General features: G+C 37.3%; 4 protein-coding genes and 3 long non-coding RNA genes across 9 annotated transcripts; 6 read left to right on the top strand and 1 right to left on the bottom strand.

The window, feature by feature from the left end:
- The first annotated feature begins 1,356 nt into the window (after window positions 1-1,356).
- Window positions 1,357-2,810, top strand: LOC110925781. The gene is made up of 3 exons (XR_002584731.2): window positions 1,357-1,498; window positions 1,984-2,037; window positions 2,518-2,810. It is a non-coding gene; the product is annotated as an uncharacterized LOC110925781 (long non-coding RNA).
- A 1,079-nt stretch (window positions 2,811-3,889) lies between these two features.
- LOC110924736 lies at window positions 3,890-5,366 on the top strand. The gene is made up of 2 exons (XM_022168727.1): window positions 3,890-4,376; window positions 4,630-5,366. The coding sequence occupies exons 1-2, from the start codon at window positions 3,890-3,892 to the stop codon at window positions 5,364-5,366; spliced, it is 1,224 nt and encodes a 407-aa protein (XP_022024419.1).
- Window positions 5,367-5,751: 385 nt separating this feature from the next.
- On the top strand, window positions 5,752-7,884 carry LOC110921292 (uncharacterized protein At4g26485). Its single transcript, XM_022165584.2, has 3 exons — window positions 5,752-6,082; window positions 6,146-6,344; window positions 7,417-7,884. Exons 1-3 carry the CDS (start codon window positions 5,881-5,883, stop codon window positions 7,691-7,693), a joined length of 678 nt encoding a protein of 225 aa, XP_022021276.1. The 5' UTR covers window positions 5,752-5,880; the 3' UTR covers window positions 7,694-7,884.
- An 823-nt stretch (window positions 7,885-8,707) lies between these two features.
- Window positions 8,708-12,067, bottom strand: LOC110921855. The gene is made up of 4 exons (XR_002582697.2): window positions 11,536-12,067; window positions 11,289-11,461; window positions 10,581-10,882; window positions 8,708-9,170 (listed from the first exon to the last, which is right to left on the bottom strand). It is a non-coding gene; the product is annotated as an uncharacterized LOC110921855 (long non-coding RNA).
- Window positions 12,068-13,515: 1,448 nt separating this feature from the next.
- LOC118488784 lies at window positions 13,516-16,528 on the top strand. Of its 3 annotated transcripts, XR_004885317.1 has the most exons (11): window positions 13,516-13,791; window positions 13,929-14,059; window positions 14,144-14,373; window positions 14,456-14,507; window positions 14,587-14,632; window positions 14,926-15,020; window positions 15,123-15,221; window positions 15,307-15,551; window positions 15,631-15,750; window positions 15,871-15,955; window positions 16,059-16,528. It is a non-coding gene; the product is annotated as an uncharacterized LOC118488784 (long non-coding RNA). The 3 variants fall into 3 exon arrangements; XR_004885316.1 differs by having other exon boundaries at window positions 15,871-16,528; XR_004885318.1 differs by lacking the exon at window positions 14,456-14,507 and having other exon boundaries at window positions 14,563-14,632; window positions 15,871-16,528.
- A 241-nt stretch (window positions 16,529-16,769) lies between these two features.
- LOC118488886 (uncharacterized mitochondrial protein AtMg01250-like) lies at window positions 16,770-17,318 on the top strand. The gene has a single exon (XM_035986297.1). It carries the CDS (start codon window positions 16,770-16,772, stop codon window positions 17,316-17,318), a length of 549 nt encoding a protein of 182 aa, XP_035842190.1.
- Window positions 17,319-17,918: 600 nt separating this feature from the next.
- LOC110924737 lies at window positions 17,919-18,614 on the top strand. Its single transcript, XM_022168730.1, has one exon. The coding sequence runs from the start codon at window positions 17,919-17,921 to the stop codon at window positions 18,612-18,614; it is 696 nt and encodes a 231-aa protein (XP_022024422.1).
- Window positions 18,615-22,004: the final 3,390 nt, after the last annotated feature.

Raw genomic sequence — 22,004 nt, 5'->3', positions numbered from 1 at the left:
ATACGCAGAGTCAAAAACTAACCGTAATCGAACTTGTAAACAAACGAACTTGATTAATCAGAAATTTTGTTGTACAAACGCATTAGAAACTGGAAGTTGGAACCCTATTTATATGTTTTGAACAGGTATGATGAATGGGTGTGTCGATCAAGGGAGAAAGACACATATGTTCCCATAATAACCGTATTTGTGGTTATTTCAATCTTCACACCTATTAGCATACATGAGGCCCAACTTCTTGACCTAATAACAACTTCACTGGACTCAAAGTGTACTGACTTGGACTATTGTTTTGTGGCCTCTGGCCTAAACAGAAATAACAAATAAAACATAAACTAGTTTGACCCATTTAATAAAACTAATAAAACATAAATATTGCTGCTGTGTTTTTTTTTTCTTTGCGGCTTGGCCCAAACTCGGGTGATCTTGATTATCGGACATCATTCTCCCCTTAATCAGAGCAGCCGCAGTTCGCTTTTCATTGCTACTCGTCTTTCTTGTTGGTGACCTCGACGATGATCACCAAATCTGGTTCATCTTCGCTCTCGATCACGTTGATCTCATTGTCATCTTTTGCGTCACTTGAACCCACTTCATACTTGTTGCTTCCACTCTTCTCGCGCTTGATCTTCATAACTTCATAGTACCATTCCACTAACTCGATGTATTTTACGATAGTTTATTTGTAAGACCAGTACGTGTTTTACGTGAACGATGAATACGTACCAAACACGTGAATAAGGTAAATATAAAACAAAGGCATATAATAAATGTATAATTTAAATAAAATAACCAAGTTTTATTACAATTAAAGCGTCAGATTATAATGATTAGCAACGTAATAGGATTTCGAAAGAATACGAGTTCACATAAATCGAATACAAGGCGAGCTTTCTAAATAAAGGAAGTTATAAAAAGGCAAGGCATTACACTGTCTCTGTTTCAGGCGAATACACCCAAACCCCAACCAAACCCGACCCGATCTAATCAACCATAACTTCCGATCTAAAAAACAATGTCGGTTCAACCACACTACGTCTTCGATAGACATGGTGTAGGAGGTAATTAATTAATTTTGGTTATTTTTTGTTACATAAATTGATTCGTTGATTAGCTTTTATGAATATATACGGTTTGATTTTGGTCATATTGTAACACCCCAAAATTTGTCTAGTATAATAATAAAGTGAAAATAAACAAAGAAGCTAACCTAGTTAATGGAATATGACAAAATAATAAGTTAATTTATGGGAAAGCCTAAATTGAACACTCTTTTTAAGTGGGAGGGTTCAATGTGTAAGTATTGAATTAAAATGTTTTAACTAATAAACAAAAATTAAAAACCAAACACCCACATTGGGGTTCTGGTCGATCGACAGGAGAGGAGCAAGGGGTGAAAACCCTAGCTTTTCAAAATCCACAAGAATCAATAGAAATCTTAAGGAAATCGAAAGTATAATCAGCAAATTCTAAGCTCCTACACCTGTTCTTCGAAGTGGTAAGTCCAATTTTGTGATTTGTTGAATTGTAAGAAGTGGGTCTTAACCCAAGCATGAGTGCATGACATAGAATTCGTGAAATTTAGTTAGGATTAAGGAATAGGATAACAATTATGGCAGGATTTATGTTTGATTTTGGATGGGTTGTTGTGATTGTAGCAAAAACCCGCTTGTTAAGAAGCTAGTAAGTGTAGGATGATGGAATGAGATCATATAACTAGAATTTTGATTATGAGCTTGATGTGATGCATGAATGATGAATAAAATTGATGTAGGATGAGGTAGTTATGTAAATTCGAATAAATGTGAATGTTGTATGATGATGAACTGGTAGAAATGTGCTTATTAGTCTTGTACCGTATACCTTAATTATGATGCCTACCAAGTGTTTGATGAAATGCTTAAGAGATAAATGTACGTATGATATGGAAAAATGGTTGAACGAATTGATGGACTAAATGAATGAATGAATGTTGTAATGTAGGCGTGAAGGAAGAAGGTACAAGCACTAAGAAAACGGAAGACACGCATGATCGAGGTATGTTTCGTTGCATACAAAACCTTACTTAAATTTTGTTAATAATTATGAAGAATAACCCTTGTTATAATGAATATGGTGATTAGTAAGTGGATAGCAAATCCCTTGCGGATTTGGTTATGCTAACGAAGGTTATGATAAGCTATGCAAGTCGACCGGTTCAAGTTGAACAAGTCGAGTAAGGATAAGGTACCATCCGTTTAGAACGGGTGGTCGTGAATGCAATAACGAATGTATGAAGTTCAATCCGTTATATGGATAGAACGAAAGATTTATGTTGAAAGCAATTAACCCGATGTTACCGGGTCGTAAGTGGTATGCTTGAATCTCATTATGAGAGTATATATCATTACCTATTTAATTGGGTAATCGAATGCGTAAAAGAAATGAAAGTATGTAAGCGAATGGAACTAAAATGTTAGTATTGTAAGCGAAATAGATATTACGAGTAACTTTTAAAAGCTTTGTTGTTGAATGTAGGTAAATCCTCAATTTAGGCAACTTGGAGAATCGGAGCGAGCACGTGTTCATGTTATGTCATACCAAGCGCTTCCGCTAGCTTGTTCTAATGTTTTTGGTCCAATACTTGTTTATTTTGCATAACCTTGTTAGTAGTCATACTTTTCAAAACTTGTTGTCTTGGTTTTTAGTAGTACCTTGTCGAACGAATCGTAGAATTGTATTTAGTTTGATTATGTTTAAAACAGGGGTATGCTCGTTTTATGGATGGGTCATGCCCAACTTTTGTTAAATTAATGCACATATGTTATTGATATCATTCTTTTAGATTGCGAAAGTTTGGACACTTTTAAGAAAAATTTTATATTTCTAGTGTCCTTTAGTCGTCTTTATTAGACGCAAACGCGGACCTTACACATATACGAGTCATATTGGTGACATTGGTTATATACTCATTTGTATGAGGGGTGTTGCGGATTGATTATCTATATATGGTATATACGATTGTTAATTTAATACTATATTTTTGTTGATTTCGGATGATAATCGTTGACTCCTTTGATTATTTTGTAGTCGGGCTGTCGATGGTAAATCCCGGTCTTGAACAAGGGATAACAATTTTACTTGGCTTTAGGGCCAAGATCACAGAGATGATTCATCCTGCCGCTTGAGCGCTCTTGGGTGTTTCATTCGGTCCGGGCACCGGTGTTACGATCTTTAGGTTATTAGTAGAATTTCACTCTTATTATTATAATTTTTAGGTTATTAGTAGAATTTGATGTTATTATTATAAGTTTAACTGACTTATAACTTTTGATGTTTGGTATGTTAATCTAAATTTAGTTTGTTTAATCGTACATTTATACTAGTCTAATACGCTTTTTAAATTTGTATTGTTTTATACAAATTACACACCCAAGAGACGCGATTTACTATTCAGTGAACACCTTAGGGACACAGAATGAAGTCGTAATATTTGAATTTAGTGGGTAAAAAAATCAAACGCCCGAGGACTCAAATAACAACAGGTTATAAAACCATATGGACACTTAAAAAGGAGTAAACTGGTCATTTCAGCTAAACTACTAACTCCGGTTAGGTAATGCGTAGTGGGGCGTTTTGACCCCTTATAGCGCCGTAATGGCGCCGTCTACACAACCCCAAAGGGCGCTATGCGCAAAATTTTTTTGGAAGCGCGATGTTTATCGCGGCGTGAAGAGGAGAGGATTTTGAATTTTTGACCGTTTACAAACGGTCACTTTAATAAAAAAAAAAAATCAATTTATTTTTCAAACTTTCCTTTAAATCATTCTCCTCCCCTATTTTTTTACCACACACACTCAAACATTCTCATCTCTTCCATATTTTTTTAAAATTCTTGATATTTTATACAATGAATCCATTCAACCGTGGCTTCATTCCTCCCCAATCTAGTGCGGACCCAAACCAAAGTGGTAATCCTACTCGCCCCGTGGCGCCGGTTCCCACTAGACCCAACCCTTTCGGCTCCGGTTTTCTCGATTACAATCAACAAAGTCCCGGGTTCATGAATCTTTTGAACCAACCGCTATCATGGGACCCTAATCTCTACGGGTGGAACCCAAATCAAAACACGGATGGGATGGGGTCGTCTCAAGCGTTTGGGTCGGCTCAAGCTTTCGGCTCCCCACTACACGAACCCGATGTTGTTCCGGAGACGCAACCCGAGGTACCGGATACGCAACCGGAGACGCAAAAAGGAAAAGGAAAAGCAAAACGGGCACATAAAAAGAAAGTGGAAACCAACACCCGAGCGAAAAAAAATGTGATAGCGTGGGAGCCCGAAGAGGAGTATGCGTTAACCCGCGCTTTCATCGATGTTTCGGAGGACCCGGTCATATGTATGTTTATTTTTTTTCTGTTTTTAAATTTATTTTCTGTTTTTTATTTATTTTCTGTTTTTTTTTATTTTCTGTTTTGTTTTTTTTTTTTTCTGTTTTATATTTTATTTTCTGTTTTTTATTTATTTTCTGTTTTGTTTTTATTTTCTGTTTTTTATTAATTTTCTGTTTTTTATTATTTTCTGTTTTTTATTATTTTCAGTTTTTATTTTTTTAAATTTTGAACTAACATTTTATTTTGTTTTTTTTGTAGCAAACAATAAAAGTAAAACCGTATTTTGGAACCGAATACGAGAACTCTTTTTCGAGCTCATGGGTAGAGGAGAGGAATACCGCCTACCGGACTCTATATCGGGGAAGTGGACCGATATAAACAGGAAATGCACAAACTTTCAAACCGTGTACCAACGCTTGTATTCCGGATGGAAAAGTGGAAGTAGCGATGAAGACATTACGCAAGAGGCATTGGTCGAGTATACGGAGGCTAATGGCCATTTCCCGTACATGAAGTGTTGGCAAATCCTTTGCCATAGCCCCAAATGGGCCATCGTATCTACTCCAAGTGGTCGTTCGGGAAATACACAGCCATCAAAGAGGTCCAAAACAAACGAGTCGGGTGAACCCGAAACGCCAACCTCCGACGCTCGAAACACCGGCTTGAACGAGGATATTCCGGATGACGAGCCGGTGGAGGAGCTACCAAGACCGCCCGGAAGAAAAAGCCGGGCGAAAAAACCCGAGTCGTCGTCGATGTCTATGGGAACGGATATGAGTAACGCATTTTCGGAGATAAACAAGCGACTTCAAGACATACATGAACTCGGTAACAAACGTTTGGAGGAGAACCGCGAAGTTACGGAGATTATGCGGGATCGACAATGGGCTCACGACTTTGAGTTCTACTCCAAACCGCATGACCACTTAACGGGAAAAGCTTTGAAAATGGCGTTGGCACAAAAGGAGCGGATTGAAAAAAAATATAATCTTTGATTGTGTAATTTTTTTTATGCTAGTTTAATTTTTTTTTTCTAGTTTAATGTTTTTTAATTTTATTGTACTTTTTTTTATTTAATGAAATGAATTTTATTTTTAAAAGAGTTACAAATGAATTAAAAAAATAAAAATTAAAAAATGAGTAATGATTACACAGGGGCTTTATGACTACGGCCTCAAATTGCATAACGCCCATAAAGTCCCGGGATGACGTGGCATGCCACATGTCGCATAAGGCCCTTAAAAGGGCTTTATGACTACACATGTCCTTAGTAGGGGACGCAACATGTAGTGTATTTTCAAGACTTGGGTCTCGGTTGACGAAAAGTTCGTTTTGGAAACGCAAAAGAATTTAAAGTCCTCACATTTGGAAAATATCACCATACGACTAATGTTAAATATAAGTTTTAGTAGATGGTGTGGTAAAAATCGAACAAAAACAAAGTTTTTAAAATAAAATGTAATTAAAAGAAAGATCCCCAAGTCAAGAGAGGGAGGGGAAAAGCAAAAGATGTCGTCGGCATCCGAGGAGGGATCATCATCGGACGAGGATCATGAAGTAGAAGAAGTAAAGAAAGAAATATGGAAAGGCCACTACTCCTCCGCCCACAAAATCCTCCTCGTCGGCGAAGGCGACTTCTCCTTCTCTCTCTGCTTGGCCCGATCTTTCGGATCCGCTCGGAACATCGTCGCCACCACCGTCGACACCCACCGTAAGTATCCTTCACACCACCTCACCACTATTCCACTGCTAACATATTGTTGTTTTGTAACAGAGCAACTGGTGAAGAAATACAGCAACGTTGCTGAGAATGTTAGGGAGCTTCAGGACAGAGGCTCTGTGGTTCTCTATGGTGTCGATGCTACTGCTATGAGTAACCACTTTTTCATCACCACGCAGCGCTTTCACCGAATTGTTTACAACTTTCCTCATGTTGGCTTTCGCTTCCCGGAAGCTAACGGCTGCCAGATCAAGTAACTTTCAAATTCTTTCTAGTCTTTATTATTATTTGCTTTGGTTTTCGGCTTAAATTCTTAATGACAAACTCGGTTAAACGTAAAACCGAACTGGATACGGTTATTCGGTTCGGTTATGAAATTAAAAACGAATCATTAGGATAAATTTAGGCCTTGGGTGTACCCTAACACCCGGGATGTTAACTGGAGTTGCACACCACTCCCTCCGTGTGTTATGGGGCATTAAAGGGGTTATTTGTTAACGGGATGTCAAGAGATTGAACTATTTTTTCTTAACCACTAAAAATAGGGTAAGGTGGAGTTAACAGGATTAAACCGTATCCTTTGGGTGAGCTGGAGAAAAGTGGGTGATGTGGCACCTAGGTGGAGTTGGAGGAGGGTTAAAGAAGAACTTCCGTTATTTGGTTTGGTTACACACTTAGACTAAGCGGTATGGAGGGTCGGCTGAGGCCCGTCCTCCCGCCGCCGCCCCAAACTCCCCACCCCCCATGCCCGTCGCCGCCCGGCAACTTCGGCTCCCACCAGCCGAACTCGACGCCCCCACCTTCTCTCTCCTTCTCTCACATATACCTATACATACATACATATATATATATATAAAGAGGTTCATCCCCCACCCCCTTAGGTCCATCACCCTCAAGCCCTTCCTACGTGGCGGTGACGTGGCGGCCCATCCTCTTGAGGATGGGGCTCTCCATACCCTCTAGTCTTATATCATATTGTTGCCGTCCAGAAAAATCCTATCTGGTTCGGTTCATATTGATTTCCGGTTACTCGGATAAACCTAAAACCGAACCAGACCGCAACCCAAAAAAGCCGAACGTGGGTTATTCAGTTCGGTTACACGTTAATTTTATATGGTTTATTTGGTTACAACCGAATAATTCTGATACACCTAAAGCTGAACGGGACTGCAAACGAAGAAACCGAACTTCGGTTATTCATATTCGTTCAGTTCAGTTTTCAGTTACAACCAAGTAAAATTCAAAACTGAATAACGTGATGAACCAAAAAAGCGAGCCGATGAATACTCCTAGATTAATGTTTAATTTTATTGTTGTTGACACAGATTGAACAAGCAGTTAGTGAAAGGGTTTTTGAAAAATGCTAAAATGTTGCTGAAGAAGGAGAATGGTGAGATTCATGTGAGTCATAAGGTTGGTGAGCCGTACGACAGCTGGAATTTGGATAAAAAGGCTGAAAAGATTGGTTTGGTATTGTACGAGAGGAGCCCGTTTTTCAAGAAGATGTATCCGGGGTATGCGCCAAAGAGGGCTCATGGTGCAGCTGCTGATGAAGCTTTTAAGTTGGGAGAAAGTGCTACTTACAAGTTCAGGCTCGGTTAATGTGTGTAGGTTCGGTTTCTAAATGTTAATACTTTGGATAAACTTGTGTTGCGCATTTATTCATATAGACGGTTTACGCTAAGTTGTGTTTAAGTATGATATTACAAGTATGCGCGAATGTAGAGTAGTGTAGCTGGATGCTGCTGAGCTCCAAGATTATTAATATCAATCGGTCTTTTAACGAGCTGCAACTTCGACATGAGGTTTGTTAGTTCATTGTGTTGATGGATGCCCCCCTTGGTTTCGACATGGGTTCGCCTATGGGCAAAACTGAAATTTCGAGCTCTGTTGAATTTCTTGTTGATGTAAGAAAGCTCATTACCTTATTGCGAAACCTCTCAAAATGAGTCATAAACTATGTCGTTTTGGTCAATTACACTAAGACTAGGGGTGTGCATGGGTCGGTTGTGGCCAAAAACCATAACCACGATGTCAGTTAATGGATAATCAGTTAATCACAACCATAACCAATCGGTTATATGTAGCGGTTTCGGTTAATTGGTTTTGAAGGTTATATCGGATCGGTTATGGGCAGTTAATCAATCGGTTATGGAATAAATTGTTATTACCTGTTTGTATATACTAATGTATTACAATTTAAAAATACATATAGTCTACAATATGTATACGGATTATTAACAAATATTCAGACAAAACGATATGATATAAACAATAAACTAAAACAAATTTTTAACCAAAATAATATGATGTAATCCATAAACTGTGACAAACATATAACCAAACATCAACAATTGAAAAATGGTGAAAAGTCCAAAATACAACAAAGAGTTTAATACATGTTGATTCGGTTCGGTTATAGTGGGTATGAAAACATTGATAACCATAACTGACTCGTTACTTTCGGTTAAAAAAAAACAAATAACCGACCCACAAGTTTTTAATTTGTTTCATTTTTTTTCCGATTTTGTCTGTTAACTAGTGTAATACCCTGCACGCGTTGCGCGCTTACCTGGACCGTTTTTGGTTTGATAACATGTACGCTGGTGTTTCATCTTCTTTTAATCTAATCTTATTATTTAAACTTAATAAAAATACACGTTCTAAATCATTAACCGTAGCAATATCTGAGGGAAGTCTTAACTTTTATGGTCATGCGACTACTGAAACAGTAAACGTATAATTATATACGATAAAGGAGATAAAAAAAAAAACCTTCAGCTGCAAGCGTAGCTTAATAATTCCTCATTCACCCAATAGTGGTATTCATATTCGATCATATCTAAAGGTCCAATGATGATGTTTTTGTGGGCTTGAAAGTGGCATGGGTCAAATGTAATATGCAACACCAAATCAAACTGCGCATATTCAGAGTAGGTCGACAGAGGGGGCAAGAATTCCCGTTTTTCTGTGACCAAGTAGCAGAGATCGAACGCTCCCCTCCCCGGTGATCTAATAGTCCAATCGACCTCAAATTTTTATAGGAGCTTCACAACAACGTGCACACCTGCAAGCTTACCTGTTACAAATTAAAGAAAAAAAATGTGACATGTATAGTGATCTATTATAAGAAGGTAGGTGCACCGTGCAATCAACTAAATGCTACTTGCAAGGTGTCCTATTCCTAACCCATGACATAATGCATCGTATGAAACAACTTTACCTGCAATATGTAATCTTCCCTACCATATGCAATCTGACCCGTTACCAAAAGATTTATCCTAAAATTCAAGCAGCAACATGACACGCTAAAAGGAACATGTTCTAAAAAACGCTAGCTTAGTGACCATAATTTCAACCTACAATATGACCTATTATTGATCCACTACAAATGCAAGGCACTGTATAACCTAAGATATGAAAAAAAACCATGCTATCTTAGGCTGCTGGGGACATCTTTTTTGTTGGGTGGTTACGGAAAAGTAAGATAGCAATATTTCAAAGAAAGCGATACATACACAATTTCTAATCATTCTCACCTCAATTTCCAGATTAAAGTGTAATTCTTTGTAGAAGGTTGGTAAATATCTTTTAGTATTACTAATAAAGTTTGTCATGTTGGTGGTCTAATATAGTTTTTATAGACCATATTTCAAATATTTTTTTCTCTAGCTTATTAATTATTTTGTTTGATATAATGTTCCAAAAAATATTTATTTTAATAAACAATGAAAACTAAGGAAGATTTACACCTCGTTATGAAAACGCCTAAAACCAAAAATAACAATATTGACTTACTTGCATTAAGAACCACCCATGGCATTATAGCCTAGTGGTATCTTGGTGGTGGGATAAGGCTTATGACCATTAGGTCATGGGTTCGATTCTCACAAAGGGGGTTTTTCCCATATTTATTGGGTTTCCTCCTGAATTGGTGTATTGACATTATTGCCTAGTGGAGATGGATATGATCGGGTGGGGCTGCTGGTGGCACGATGATACTCCAGTGGTCCGTCAGTGATCCAAATTTGCCGTTCAAAAAAAAAAAAAAAAAAAAAAAAAAAAAAAAAAAAAAAAAAAAAACTTGCATTAAGAACCATAAAAAGTGCCAATTTTGATCAATTTACTTGAAAAGCGAGTTCAGTTGTTCTATGTATTGTCTCCAACAGATCTACAAATAACATTTATGGTTCACCTTCAATAAAAACCAAATTGTTTAGTTGTGTACTTAGAATGACTGTTTTAACCGGAACCTGCATTGACCCGTTACCCAAACAGAACATTTTACCACCCCGTCGCTGATCATCCTGTCATATTTACGAAGGGACAATCTTCGACATCACTATAAGTTAAAGGGATCAATCATACAATATAGCTATTTTTGACGTCTCAAGTCAACACAATTAATTTGTGAATTGAAAAGTAATATGTTGTATCAACTATCATCGAAAGCCAAATCTTGCGTAGATTCAATCTGAGGGAAACTTACATCGAGTAAATCTCGAGAGTTATGCACTTTTGATGAGTCAAAAGAAGCGGACTGAATAAGATTTCGCATTCTACAATTTCTAAATCCACTGCAAACATTGCTCGTAAATTCTCCACTTTCTGAACTTCGTTGGGAATTTGCATGCACAGCCACTACACCACCACTTAGGGCCGAATTAGCGCCATAGCCGCTATATTTTCCGCCTTCTTGTTTCCCGCAGATTTAGACCCTTGTGTAATTAGTGAAAGCCCGAACACTGTGTTGAAGCTCTGGGTGCCCAAACCATGCCACCTGGCTTCTTTCTGAAATAAGAGCTTTGTTAAATTATGCTTAACGTTCACTGAAAGAAAAGATGTTCATTTTACATTCACACATTTTCGCCCCAATCATCTCCAATCTATGAATGTTAATAGAAAATGAAGGTGGGTCGGTCCAAACACCCCATGAAACCATTAACCCAATATTTTAACTGGTTGACCTGGCTTGACAAGGTCTAGAAGCAATAATAATGCACATATATTAAAACTTGATTAAGAAAACCTTTTGATAAAACATGTTAATTAACCGACTTTCCTATTTCTTCGGCTGTTGCTTTGGGTGGTTTCACCTGGTGGCCTAACCAGCATCCCAAACAAACTAAACCACAGGCATTGGCAAAATCAACCAAAAAAAAAAAACAAATAACAAAATCAAATATCATGCACTTACACTGAAGGTCTGTTTGATAAGTTGAATTGAAGCAACTTGCAAAAACCTTAATCTTATCCGGTGTATCTAAAAAAGAACTATTGAGATGTTCTTACATATGCTGCATAGAACCCCACTGAAGAAACCGAGTAAAACCCTCTGTATCCTGTGTTTGAACATATGCTACATAGAACCTAAAAGACCTTTTATTTTGTGATAAAATAACAATCGATGAAGAAGTAAATCTGACAAGAAACTAAACAAATACCTGAGCACCATCGTTGCCGCTGAGGGTTCACGATGGGACCCTGCTTCGTCAAACCCTAGCAACTTCTTTTTCCGAAACGTTTTCGCCGAAACCGATCTGGGTAAACCAGATCTTCAAATCGCATGCCTCCTTCATTTGGATGGTGGTGTGTCACAGAAGAGACTTTGCGAGGTGTGGCGCACGGAATGGATTTAGGGCTGGCGGAGATCGAAAGGTTTTCTTGGGAAATCGATGTAGGGTGAAAGTTGAAGCAGGGGGTTGAGTTCCAAACCGCCATCGACGTTGAAACCACAACCATCATGGATGTACGACGCCTCTGTGGACCGTCGGTTGTGGTTGCCGCCAGGTTCAATAGCCGGAACCCTAGAGCCGCCACCACTCGTCGGAGTACTAAGACGGTTAGCCGGAGGAAATGGCCGGCAACCGTCTCTCTCTCATCTCTTTCATCGTTCTCTCACATTTCTCTCTCTTTCCCTATGTCTCTACTCTGTTGCGTATTTGAACAATCCACCACCGCTCTCAAACGACGCGTGGGCTATGCTTTGACACTCACCTTCCACCTGGTTTTTTAATATGCTTTAAATGAAATTACTCAAATGCCCTTATTTACTGTTCATTTCCTTTCTCTATTATCAGTTATTAATTTGGTTTTTTCTCACCAATAATTATTAAGACTACATAAATTGGTTAAGTTTCTCCTAAGTGTAAGAGGGGTGGGTGCGGCAAACAGTTCGATGACCCCGTTTGCCGATCGGCAATTCCGCCGCCGTCACCAAAGATGCCGCGCGGTGATGAGTGTATCGGTAACTACTCACCACTTGAGGGAAGAGGATAAAGAGGGGATATCTGGTGGACCCTTCTCTTTCAACCAATCATAGTTTTTTCCTTTTTTTTAAGAAAAAGTTATTTGGGTGAACCACCCTTATGTTTTTTGGACAAGAGGTGAGTTAGAGAGAGAAATTGACATGACAATAGATGATTGAGTGGGTGGAAAGTTTACCCCATCTCATGAGGGAAACACCCCTTTCACCCTTATAAAACCTAAACACAAAAAATACAAAACCTAAACACCAAAATTATTATCAGGTCTTATATACAGCCCCATTTTCCTTCATGTTTCTTCTTCTGTATGTTGCAATTCACAAAAACCACAATTGCCAAGACATTATTTCACACACAAATTGAAATGCACCCTCATTTTTTTTGTGTGAATCTTATTAAGAAGAATACATTATGGAACCAATTCAGTAATTAGCTAGCAAAAAAACAGATTCTATTTTAGACTTGACTACTTGAGTTCGATCCGACACAACTTTATATTGAGGGGGTGTTTGGCCTAGCTTTTATTTTTTGGCTTATGCTTATATTTTAAAGTAGCTTATAGCTTATTTTCTATCATTTGATAAATTCTTTTTAAGTGTTTGGATTAGCTTATATTCTACAAGTTGATAAACTCTTTTTAAGTGTTTGTGTTAGCTTTTTTCATTTAGCTTATGTTAGTAAAACGACCAAAAGGGGCATAGTTACATATTATCACATAACTTATATTTTATATGTATCTACTTTGTTTTTATGAGTTATACCATCATTTTTTGAGAAGTTGGCTTCTTTTAATTTGCTTCAATAATTATCACCAAACTTCTGCACAAATTGGGGGGTTGGCTTATTATAGTGTATAGGCAAGCATTAAAGCCCTTATGTGTATTATTAATCCATCAACAACGTCTTGCCTCTTCCACCAACTTATAAATAGGGACCAAAAAATGTAGATGAATATTTAATTAATAGTTGATCTTCCACCAACGTATTAATTTGTATCCACCAACTTATTAAATCCACCAACTTGCCTCTTCTCCGAAAATCCACCATTTGCCTCTTATTAATTATGTGTTAATTATATATATATATGGAATCCATTAAGTCTAACTGTTTTTTTTAATCATTCTTGACCATTAGATCTTGCCAAGATGAAATCCTGACCCTTTAAACTCCAATTTTTTAACTGCTAACATGCAGTTCACGGCAGTTTCCCAGGCTCCGCCTTTTCCTGCCCATTTTCTCCACAAAACTGCATCGTGGTTTGCAGTTGTCGATGGTCTCCTCTCCTCTGCAGTTATCAACGGTTCAGTAGCCCGCTCCCCCTTCTTATTTTTAGGGTTGTTTCCTCTCTAAACACCTAAACTTGTGTCACCCTTCTTTATCACCTAAACTTGGGTTGCAGTTGTCGATGGTCTCCTCTCCTCTGCATCGTCTCAGGTAATCCGAACAGCTTCACGAGCAACGTCAATATTGATAAAGAGCGTTTAACTTGAAAATCTACAATTCATACATGTATGGAGCAGAGTAATTGAAAAGAAGAAAAATTATTTGTTGATTGTTTTCAACTTTTGTAGATATATCACTAAATCCTTACCGCAAATTCCACGAATTCATCATCGCCGCCGATGAAATTGATAACCGGAGCCGGAGCGTTGACGAAAATCTGTGACGTTAGGGTTGTGGAGCTTCATTTTTTCATTCTCTGGTCGCTTCATAAAACTATGATAATGGCATGTATGAACCGAATGTTACTTCCAAATTATTTACTGATTGTTTTCAACTTTTGTAGATATATCACCAAATCCTTACCGCAACTTCCAAGATGGTGATTTAGGGATTGGTTTCAATCACCATATGTTACTTCCAAATGTGTCACAAGCGTGACTTAGTTCTCTAGCGATGGTGAAGATATATCCCTCCGATCAGTACGTACCCACTCGGATCCATCACCCAGACGTTTGCCGGTCATGTCTCAACCCCTTATCTCGCAGCTTTCTCGATCAAAAAATGGGGATTATGGTTCGTATTTTGTTGAATCTCGGTAACCTAATCTGAAATTGAATTTGCAATCTCACCGTTTTGTTGTTTTTAATCTCACAAGGGATGCAATTTTATTCCTTAAGAGAATTGATGTGGACAAATATATTTCTGAGGTTTTCTCTCAAAATTCCAATCTTTACATAGTTTCATTTTGTTTTTTGTTTCTAGCTGTTAACTCTCAATGCTCAATAGGGTCAAATGGAAGAGCTTACGAGTTGAGAAGCAAAGGTTACATAAGGTACACATTATACACTTTCTCGTGTCTTTATTTCTTTTAACAATCCTTCACTTTTACTTCTGATATCCTTCTAATCCGTCAAACGGATTTTAGTAGTTTGATAAAATGAAAATGGGTTGAACGGGTCAATTGGGTATTGTCATTGTAATTATATAGTTATATTTAATCATATTCAATGTGTTTCTTATTATCATTAATAAAACTCAAGGTAAGACAAAACGCGTTAGCTGCTATATTCTTTGTAATTAATTGTTGCCAAATTGGATGTTTTGGGCTTCCGGTTTCAATTTCAGCACACATTGAATGCAAACAGTGAAGTGCAGTCTGAACATGAGCAGCAAGCCCTTCCTCTATGTGCAGATTTGAATACTAAAGCAACTAAGTGATGGTAATAATTACAAACCCTTTGTTCTTTTTGTTACTCAAACAATTTTCTTATTTAGTTTTCTTATACTGGATTATATAAGTTTTAGCAAATATTTTGTTTCAGAATTTGGAAAAAGACGAAATTGCAGTCCGTATGAAGTTAAAACATTAACTGTTGGTTCTTTTCTTGGATCCGAGGTTGTAACATCCCTTTGGAATCTCGGTAAGATCTTTGATTATGCTTTCAATTTGTTCTTGGTTCTCTACATGTTTGCTAATTTTGTTTCTTATTATGATGTGGCTATTAGGTGAGGAACATGAGGCTTTAAAGAAGAAATATCAAGAAGAATGCCATGTTTTGAAGTACACATGTCAATTAGAGTTCACAGAGAAAAGGCAACATTGGTAATACAACATCTATCTATTATTTTTGTTGTTTCCACTGTAGTTACTGTTTTTGTTTTTTTGCTGCACATTGCTTCTCATACTATGTGAAATCACTGGTGATGAATATGGAAATAGCAAGATGGTGATTGTAGCAACACCAACTAAGGTATTGAAAAAGGGTGGTCATCATTTTCAGAATTTACTTTTTTGACTAATTTATGCGTGGACCCTTTCATAAAAAATAGGAAGAAACTGTGAGCCAAGTACTCGTAGTTAAACTGCCGAAGCGGAACAATGAACCGAACCTGTTGACTCACTTTTTTTGGGAGGTTCACTTGGGTCAACGGTTTATGAATGCCCTTGTGGTAACCTTTATTAACTACTCTTTCGTTCATTTTATCATAGTATCTGACTACTGATATGGGATTGTTGTACTATCAAGTAATATGAAGTTGACTCTTTATATATAACTATGATAATGGCAGGTATGTCTTAGCACTCGAGGCTGAGGAGTTTGTAGAAGCCCAATCGATTTAAAGAGTAGATGACGGTCAAGTTTATTAATTTGAAGTAAAATGTTATGTTACGTTTTTTAACTTACAATAAGTTATTAATTTGAAGTTAAATGTTGACTGATGCCATAACATGTATTTATGGTGCTGGCCTCTTGCAGGAACTTTAAAAAGATGTTCTTTTTAATGTTTATACCTTAAAACGAAAAGGACATTAAAAGTTCTTTTCTTCATCTTCTTGCCATCTAAAATCCAGGAAAGAGGTTTTTCGCTTTTTTAGAAGCCATTTGAAAGAGACGACTTCAGTTCGGCCGGCCTTGTGTTGTTCGGGTATGAAGACTATCGATGAGCAGGGGCGTATTTTCTTAGTTGATTCTTTTTCAAAACAAGAGATTAAAGATGCGGTTTTTGAGTGTGGTTCTAATAAGGCGCCAGGACCCGACGGTTTCAACTTTCGGTTTCTCAAGCGCTTTTGGAGCTTGTTCGAGGAGGATTTTTACAAGATTATGACAGAATTTCACGTTTCAGGTATTATTAATTCTGGTTGCGGGTCCTCCTTTATTACCTTGATTCCAAAGGTTAAATCTCCTATGGGGCTTAAAGACTATAGGCCTATTACTCTTATTGGTATGATTAGTAAAGTTATTCCCAAAATTCTAGCTAATCGTATCAAAAGGGTAATGGGTCAGGTGATTTCTGAGGCTCAGTCGGCTTTTTTGTCTGACCGCTTTATTCTTGATGGGCCCCTTGTGGTGAATGAGATTCTGGCTTGGTTGAAGAAAAACAAAAAGAAATCTTTCTTGTTAAAAATTGATTTTGAAAAGGCCTACGATAATGTCAACTGGAATTTTTTGCTCTCTGTTATGTCTCAAATGGGTTTTCCCAAGAGGTGGTGCGACTGGATTAAAGGTATGTGTCTCTCCTCAAGAGCCGCGGTTTTGGTTAATGGTTCTCCTACTTTTGACTTCCGGTGCGAGAAGGGTCTTCGGCAAGGCGATTCACTGTCGCCATTTTTATTCTTGATAGTTATGGAAGCTCTTTCTTGGATCCTTAACAAAGCCAAGGATATTGGCGTTTTTAAAGGTATTAACTTTTCTGAAGACGAACCAGATTTGACTCATCTTTTGTATGCGGACGATGCTCTCATTTTGGGGGAATGGACGTGCGAGAATATTAAGAGCATTGCCCGGGTCCTTCGCATTTTCTATTTATGCTCGGGTCTCCGGATAAATCTCCATAAATCAAATATTTATGGTGTTTGTACGGATGACTTGGAGGTGGACAATATGATGGAAGTCTTAGGTTGTAAACGTGCAGATTTTCCCTTCACTTACCTTGGAATCAAAGTCGGGGCTAAGATGACGCGTATTTTTAATTGGGAGCCGGTTGTTGATGTCATCAAAGGGCGTTTAGCTGTTTAGCTTCTTGGAAAGCTAAACATTTATCGATAGGGGGTCGTTTGATTCTTATCAAATCGGTTCTTGAAAGCCTTCCCGTGTATTATTTTTCCTTGTATAAGGCCCCTAAAGCCGTGATTGACTCTATTGAGATGTGTATGAGGCGATTCCTTTGGGCCGGTTCTTATGTTGAGAAGAAAATCTCTTGGGTTGCTTGGGATATTGTCACGTTACCAAAACAACAAGGAAGTTTGGGTATTTCTAAGTTACAAGAGGTGAACGATGCCTTATTGTTAAAATGGACTTGGAGATTCAAAACCGAAGATAGTTGCTTGTGGAAGAAGGGTTCGAGTAGACCTTGGGCTATGTTACCTTGTAATGCGACGTCGAGTGGTTGTTGGAAATATATAGTTAAAGTGGGCGATATCAAAGTTGCTAATGGTATGCCCCTTAACTCTTTTTTTTTTTGGAAACCTTGGAGATGGTCAATCAATTTATTTTTGGGGAGATGTTTGGTTGCGGGATGCTCCACTTTGTATTATATACCCTAATCTCTTTAGACTTGAAAAGGATAAATGGATTAAGGTTGCGGATCGGATGCATTGTGTGGACGGCTTCAAGACTATGGCTTGGGACTGGAAATCAACGCCTTCCTCTCATGAGGAGGTTTCGGAATTGTTCCAACTTCTTAATGATGTTCATAATCTAGAGTGGCAAGGTGGAGTTGATAATTGGAAATGGAAGGATACGAAGGATGGGCTGTTCAAGGTTTCTTCGGCTAAAAGATTGATGTCAAATGACACTTCGGGTAATTGCATGTCGATGGTTAAATGGAAGGGATGGACGCCACTCAAGTGCAAAATTTTGGTTTGGAGAGCTTTGCTTAATCGGATTCCTACCGTTGTAGAGCTTATCAAACGTGGAGTCAATATTCTCGATACCGCTTGTTCGTTGTGTCATAGTGACTTGGAGACAGCCTTGCACCTTTTCACAGGGTGTATTTTCTCCCACGGGGTCTGGTTTCGAATCGAACTGTGGTGCCGCTTGAATCATACCTTTATTTTTGATGTTACGGATCTTATTCGTGTGCCGGAATCGACGTCTATGTCCAAAGATAATAAGCACATCTTAAGGGGTATAGTCTACACTTTTATGTGGGTTTTGTGGATTGAGCGCAATGACCGGATTTTCAACGACAAGAAGCGGAGTCCTATTCAGATTGTGGAGAATATTAAATATACGGCTTATTTTTTGTTACGAAATAGGACTAGATGGAAAGATATAGAGTGGAAAACTTGGTGTATTTGCCCTTTGGGTTGATGTATTTTCGTTTGTTCTCTCGTAAGTCCTTGCTTTGAGGACTTTGCGAGTTGTGTTTTAATGAAGTTTTCCTTTCAAAAAAAAAAAAATCTAAAATCCAGGAAAAAAGGGTTGGTTTTTCTTTTTCTATATATGGTTTTTGAAATTTCCTCAATATCAGCATAAGGATCTTTTCGTAATGGGAGAAAGTTATGCAGGTAATCATTACATTTCATTTCTTGAATTACAGTTAAAAAATCATATACTTTTCATAATTTAACGCCACCGGGTCTTTAAACACCATACTATTTTGGTTTAGAATACAAAGAAAGATAGTTTTGCCATTGTGAAGGGCATGAGCCATAACATGGAATCATGTTCTAATCATTTTTATAGGATTTTTATCAGAAATAAAAAGTTGGTTCATGTGGTATGATCAATCTTGATATATAAGTTTAATACATAACATAATTTTTTGTATAACTGTGAAATACTGTAGTTAACTTGAGGGCCACACGCATAAAGAAAGTGCCGAGATATATAGATTTTGAAATTGTTATGTTAGGAATGTTAGTAGACATTCAAGATTATGAATTTATGATTAAATAATGATTGATCAGAATTATAATTGACATTATGTCCTTTAAACGCAACGCCTACCAACTCTAGCCACAATACATGTGTGGACTGGTCTTTATAGAACTTCTTCAAATGTTGTAGATGCGTAACTTTAGAGTTAATTGCCCGGATGGTCCCTGTGGTTTCACATTTTTTCACGTTTAGTCCTCACCTTTTGGAAATAGCAGGTATGCTCCTTATGGTTTGTCATTTTGTTACTCGGATAGTCCCCTGAGTAAATGTCAGGGGACTATCCGAGTAACAAAATGACAAACCATAGGAAGCATACCTGCTATTTCCAAACTAACTGACATCTACTCGGGGACTATCCGAGTAACAAAATAACAAACCATAGGGAGCATACCTGCTATTTTCAAAAAGGTGGGGACTAAACGTGAAAAAACGTTAAACCACAGGGACCATCCGAGCAATTAACTCCGTAACTTTATTATGACGTTATGTGTTTTATATATTTAATTCAAATATTATAATAATAATAATAAAAGAGTTTGTATTATTTAACGAGATCCATAGGTAGTTTTGGCCGAAGGGTTATTATGAATACCATCTTGTATGATCTTCAATGGTCATTGCTTGACAGAGTGGCAATAACTTTCTTTGCTCTTCCCTTTATAGTTTTGTGGTTGTAAACTGTTGACGTTCGTTTTCCTTTTATAAATTAAAGAATGGTGCTTTTGTTTGTCATGCTGTTTAATTTTGTGTACACTTAATATAGGTTAGCTTTCAATAATTCATATTGTTGATATATAATGCATCAACGTAACCCGTCCATCGGACGGGTATTAAACTAGTTAGTTGTTAAATTGTTATAGTAATAAGTTGCCTCTTATTAAGTATCCACCATTTGCCTCTTATTTATTATGTGTCTTAATAAGTTGTTAAATCCACCATTCTTTAATTTGTTACAGTAATACGTTGCTTCAGTAATTATTAATCCACCACCATTTGAGGGCAAATGAGTAACTTACACTCTTACACAAATAAGTTTCTTCAAATAAGCTAAAAAACCATATTCAAATAAATTATATAAGCTAATAAGCATAACTGCATAAGCTTAAAAAGCTAAGCCAAACACTAAGTTAAGCTTATTTTGTAAAAAGAAAAAAAAAAAAAAAAAAAAGCTATAAGCTTTGTTAAAAAAGCTAGGCCGGACACCCCTTGATTGTAACCATCTAGAGTTGCACATAAACCGGACGACCCATCACTACTCTATTTTAAATGCAACCCAACTTGTTCAGATTTGAACTCGTTTTAAATCATCGGAAACCATGATTTGGATGAAATCGGTCTCGATCGGATCGAGTTTTCCGGTTTTGTACCAGTTTGAGAATATAGAGATTGAAACTGGTTTGACAACGCTGAACCAGGTTAAAACCAATTCGATAAATTGATTTTTAAAGCTAAATCCACTTTCATGCCGATTTGGTCCGGTATGTATATGTTTGGAATTTTTTACTCTTAAAAACCGATTTCAAACTGATCCATTTTGGACTCAAACTGGTTTTGACTGTTGATGACAGAATCCAACCCGATTTCTAAACCGATTGCCCAAAATCAGGTTTCGTGCACCCTACTAATGTCAGACAATCAAAGTGGAATTTTAATCATATCATAATAATTTTACCATTCCTTAATATTTTTAATTATCTAAGGGCACTCGGGGCGTATTCGGTGAAGCTCATCGGGGAGGTGAGATCCCGATCGGCAAAGCTCCGCCAGCCCTTCGGGAGAGGAAATCGGGGAGGAGAGATGGTGGGGAACCGGTGGCGGCTCACCGAGAGAGAGGGAGGAGAGAGAAGGCAGCTGTCCAATCAGGTATTTTCTTTTTTTTTTTTTTTTTTTTTAAAAAAAAAAAAACCAATTCACCTAATAGGGGAGTGGCGCCATCAAATGGGGGTGTTAGGGGAGTTTAAGAGGGGAGTTGACGTGGCACACGGGGATTGGTTTGGCGTAAGAGAGGGCACTCACCTATTAGGTGTGCACCCCCTTTACCCTAACTAATTGGGAATTTTAATAGTGAGACGTTGTAGCAGTGACCCTCCACCAGATTTGAGAGGACTTAAATGGATCCAAACTCTTTGTTAAAGATCAAGAAGTGGACGTAAGGTGGTTCGACCATGATGGTTCTGTCTAGTTACTTTGCTCCAATGGATTGATTCTTTCGACATTTTTTATAAGACTAGAGAATATATGTAGAATATGAATTTATGAATAATCATATTTATCTTTGTATCACGTGTCTATAATCAGGAATGTGATTCACATGCTATTTGTTCCTCATTGTTCTTGTAATAATTCGATATCCAGTGCTATTTGTTCCTGTAATAATTCAATATCCATTATTGTAATTAGTTATAAAATCAATACACAAATGTGACAATTATATGTATGATAGTATCTTATTTCTTATTCCACAGTTTTTACTATATTGTTGAAATCAATTAATCGTTTATTGTTATTTGGGACCTAATCTATCTACTATAATAAAAGAAACCAAGTTTTAGACACGTGTCATTTATTGAAGCCATCTATTTTTATAGAAAATTAATATCAATTAAAAGATAATTATACAATTAAATTTAATATAAATTTAAACAATTCATATAGGAGATAATATATATAATATTTTAAAATAGAGTAAATTACAAAAATCGTCCTTCATGTATGTCACTTATTGCAAACTGTGTCCTTTGTTTTCAATAATTATAGAAAACGTACTCGATGTTTACAAACCCTTGCAAGTTATGTCCTTTAGCCCTAACTCAGTTAATT

Source organism: Helianthus annuus, chromosome 17, assembly GCF_002127325.2.
Source record: "Helianthus annuus cultivar XRQ/B chromosome 17, HanXRQr2.0-SUNRISE, whole genome shotgun sequence".
NCBI classification, from domain to species: domain Eukaryota; kingdom Viridiplantae; phylum Streptophyta; class Magnoliopsida; order Asterales; family Asteraceae; genus Helianthus; species Helianthus annuus.
This window is presented reverse-complemented; position numbering and strand designations above follow the sequence as displayed.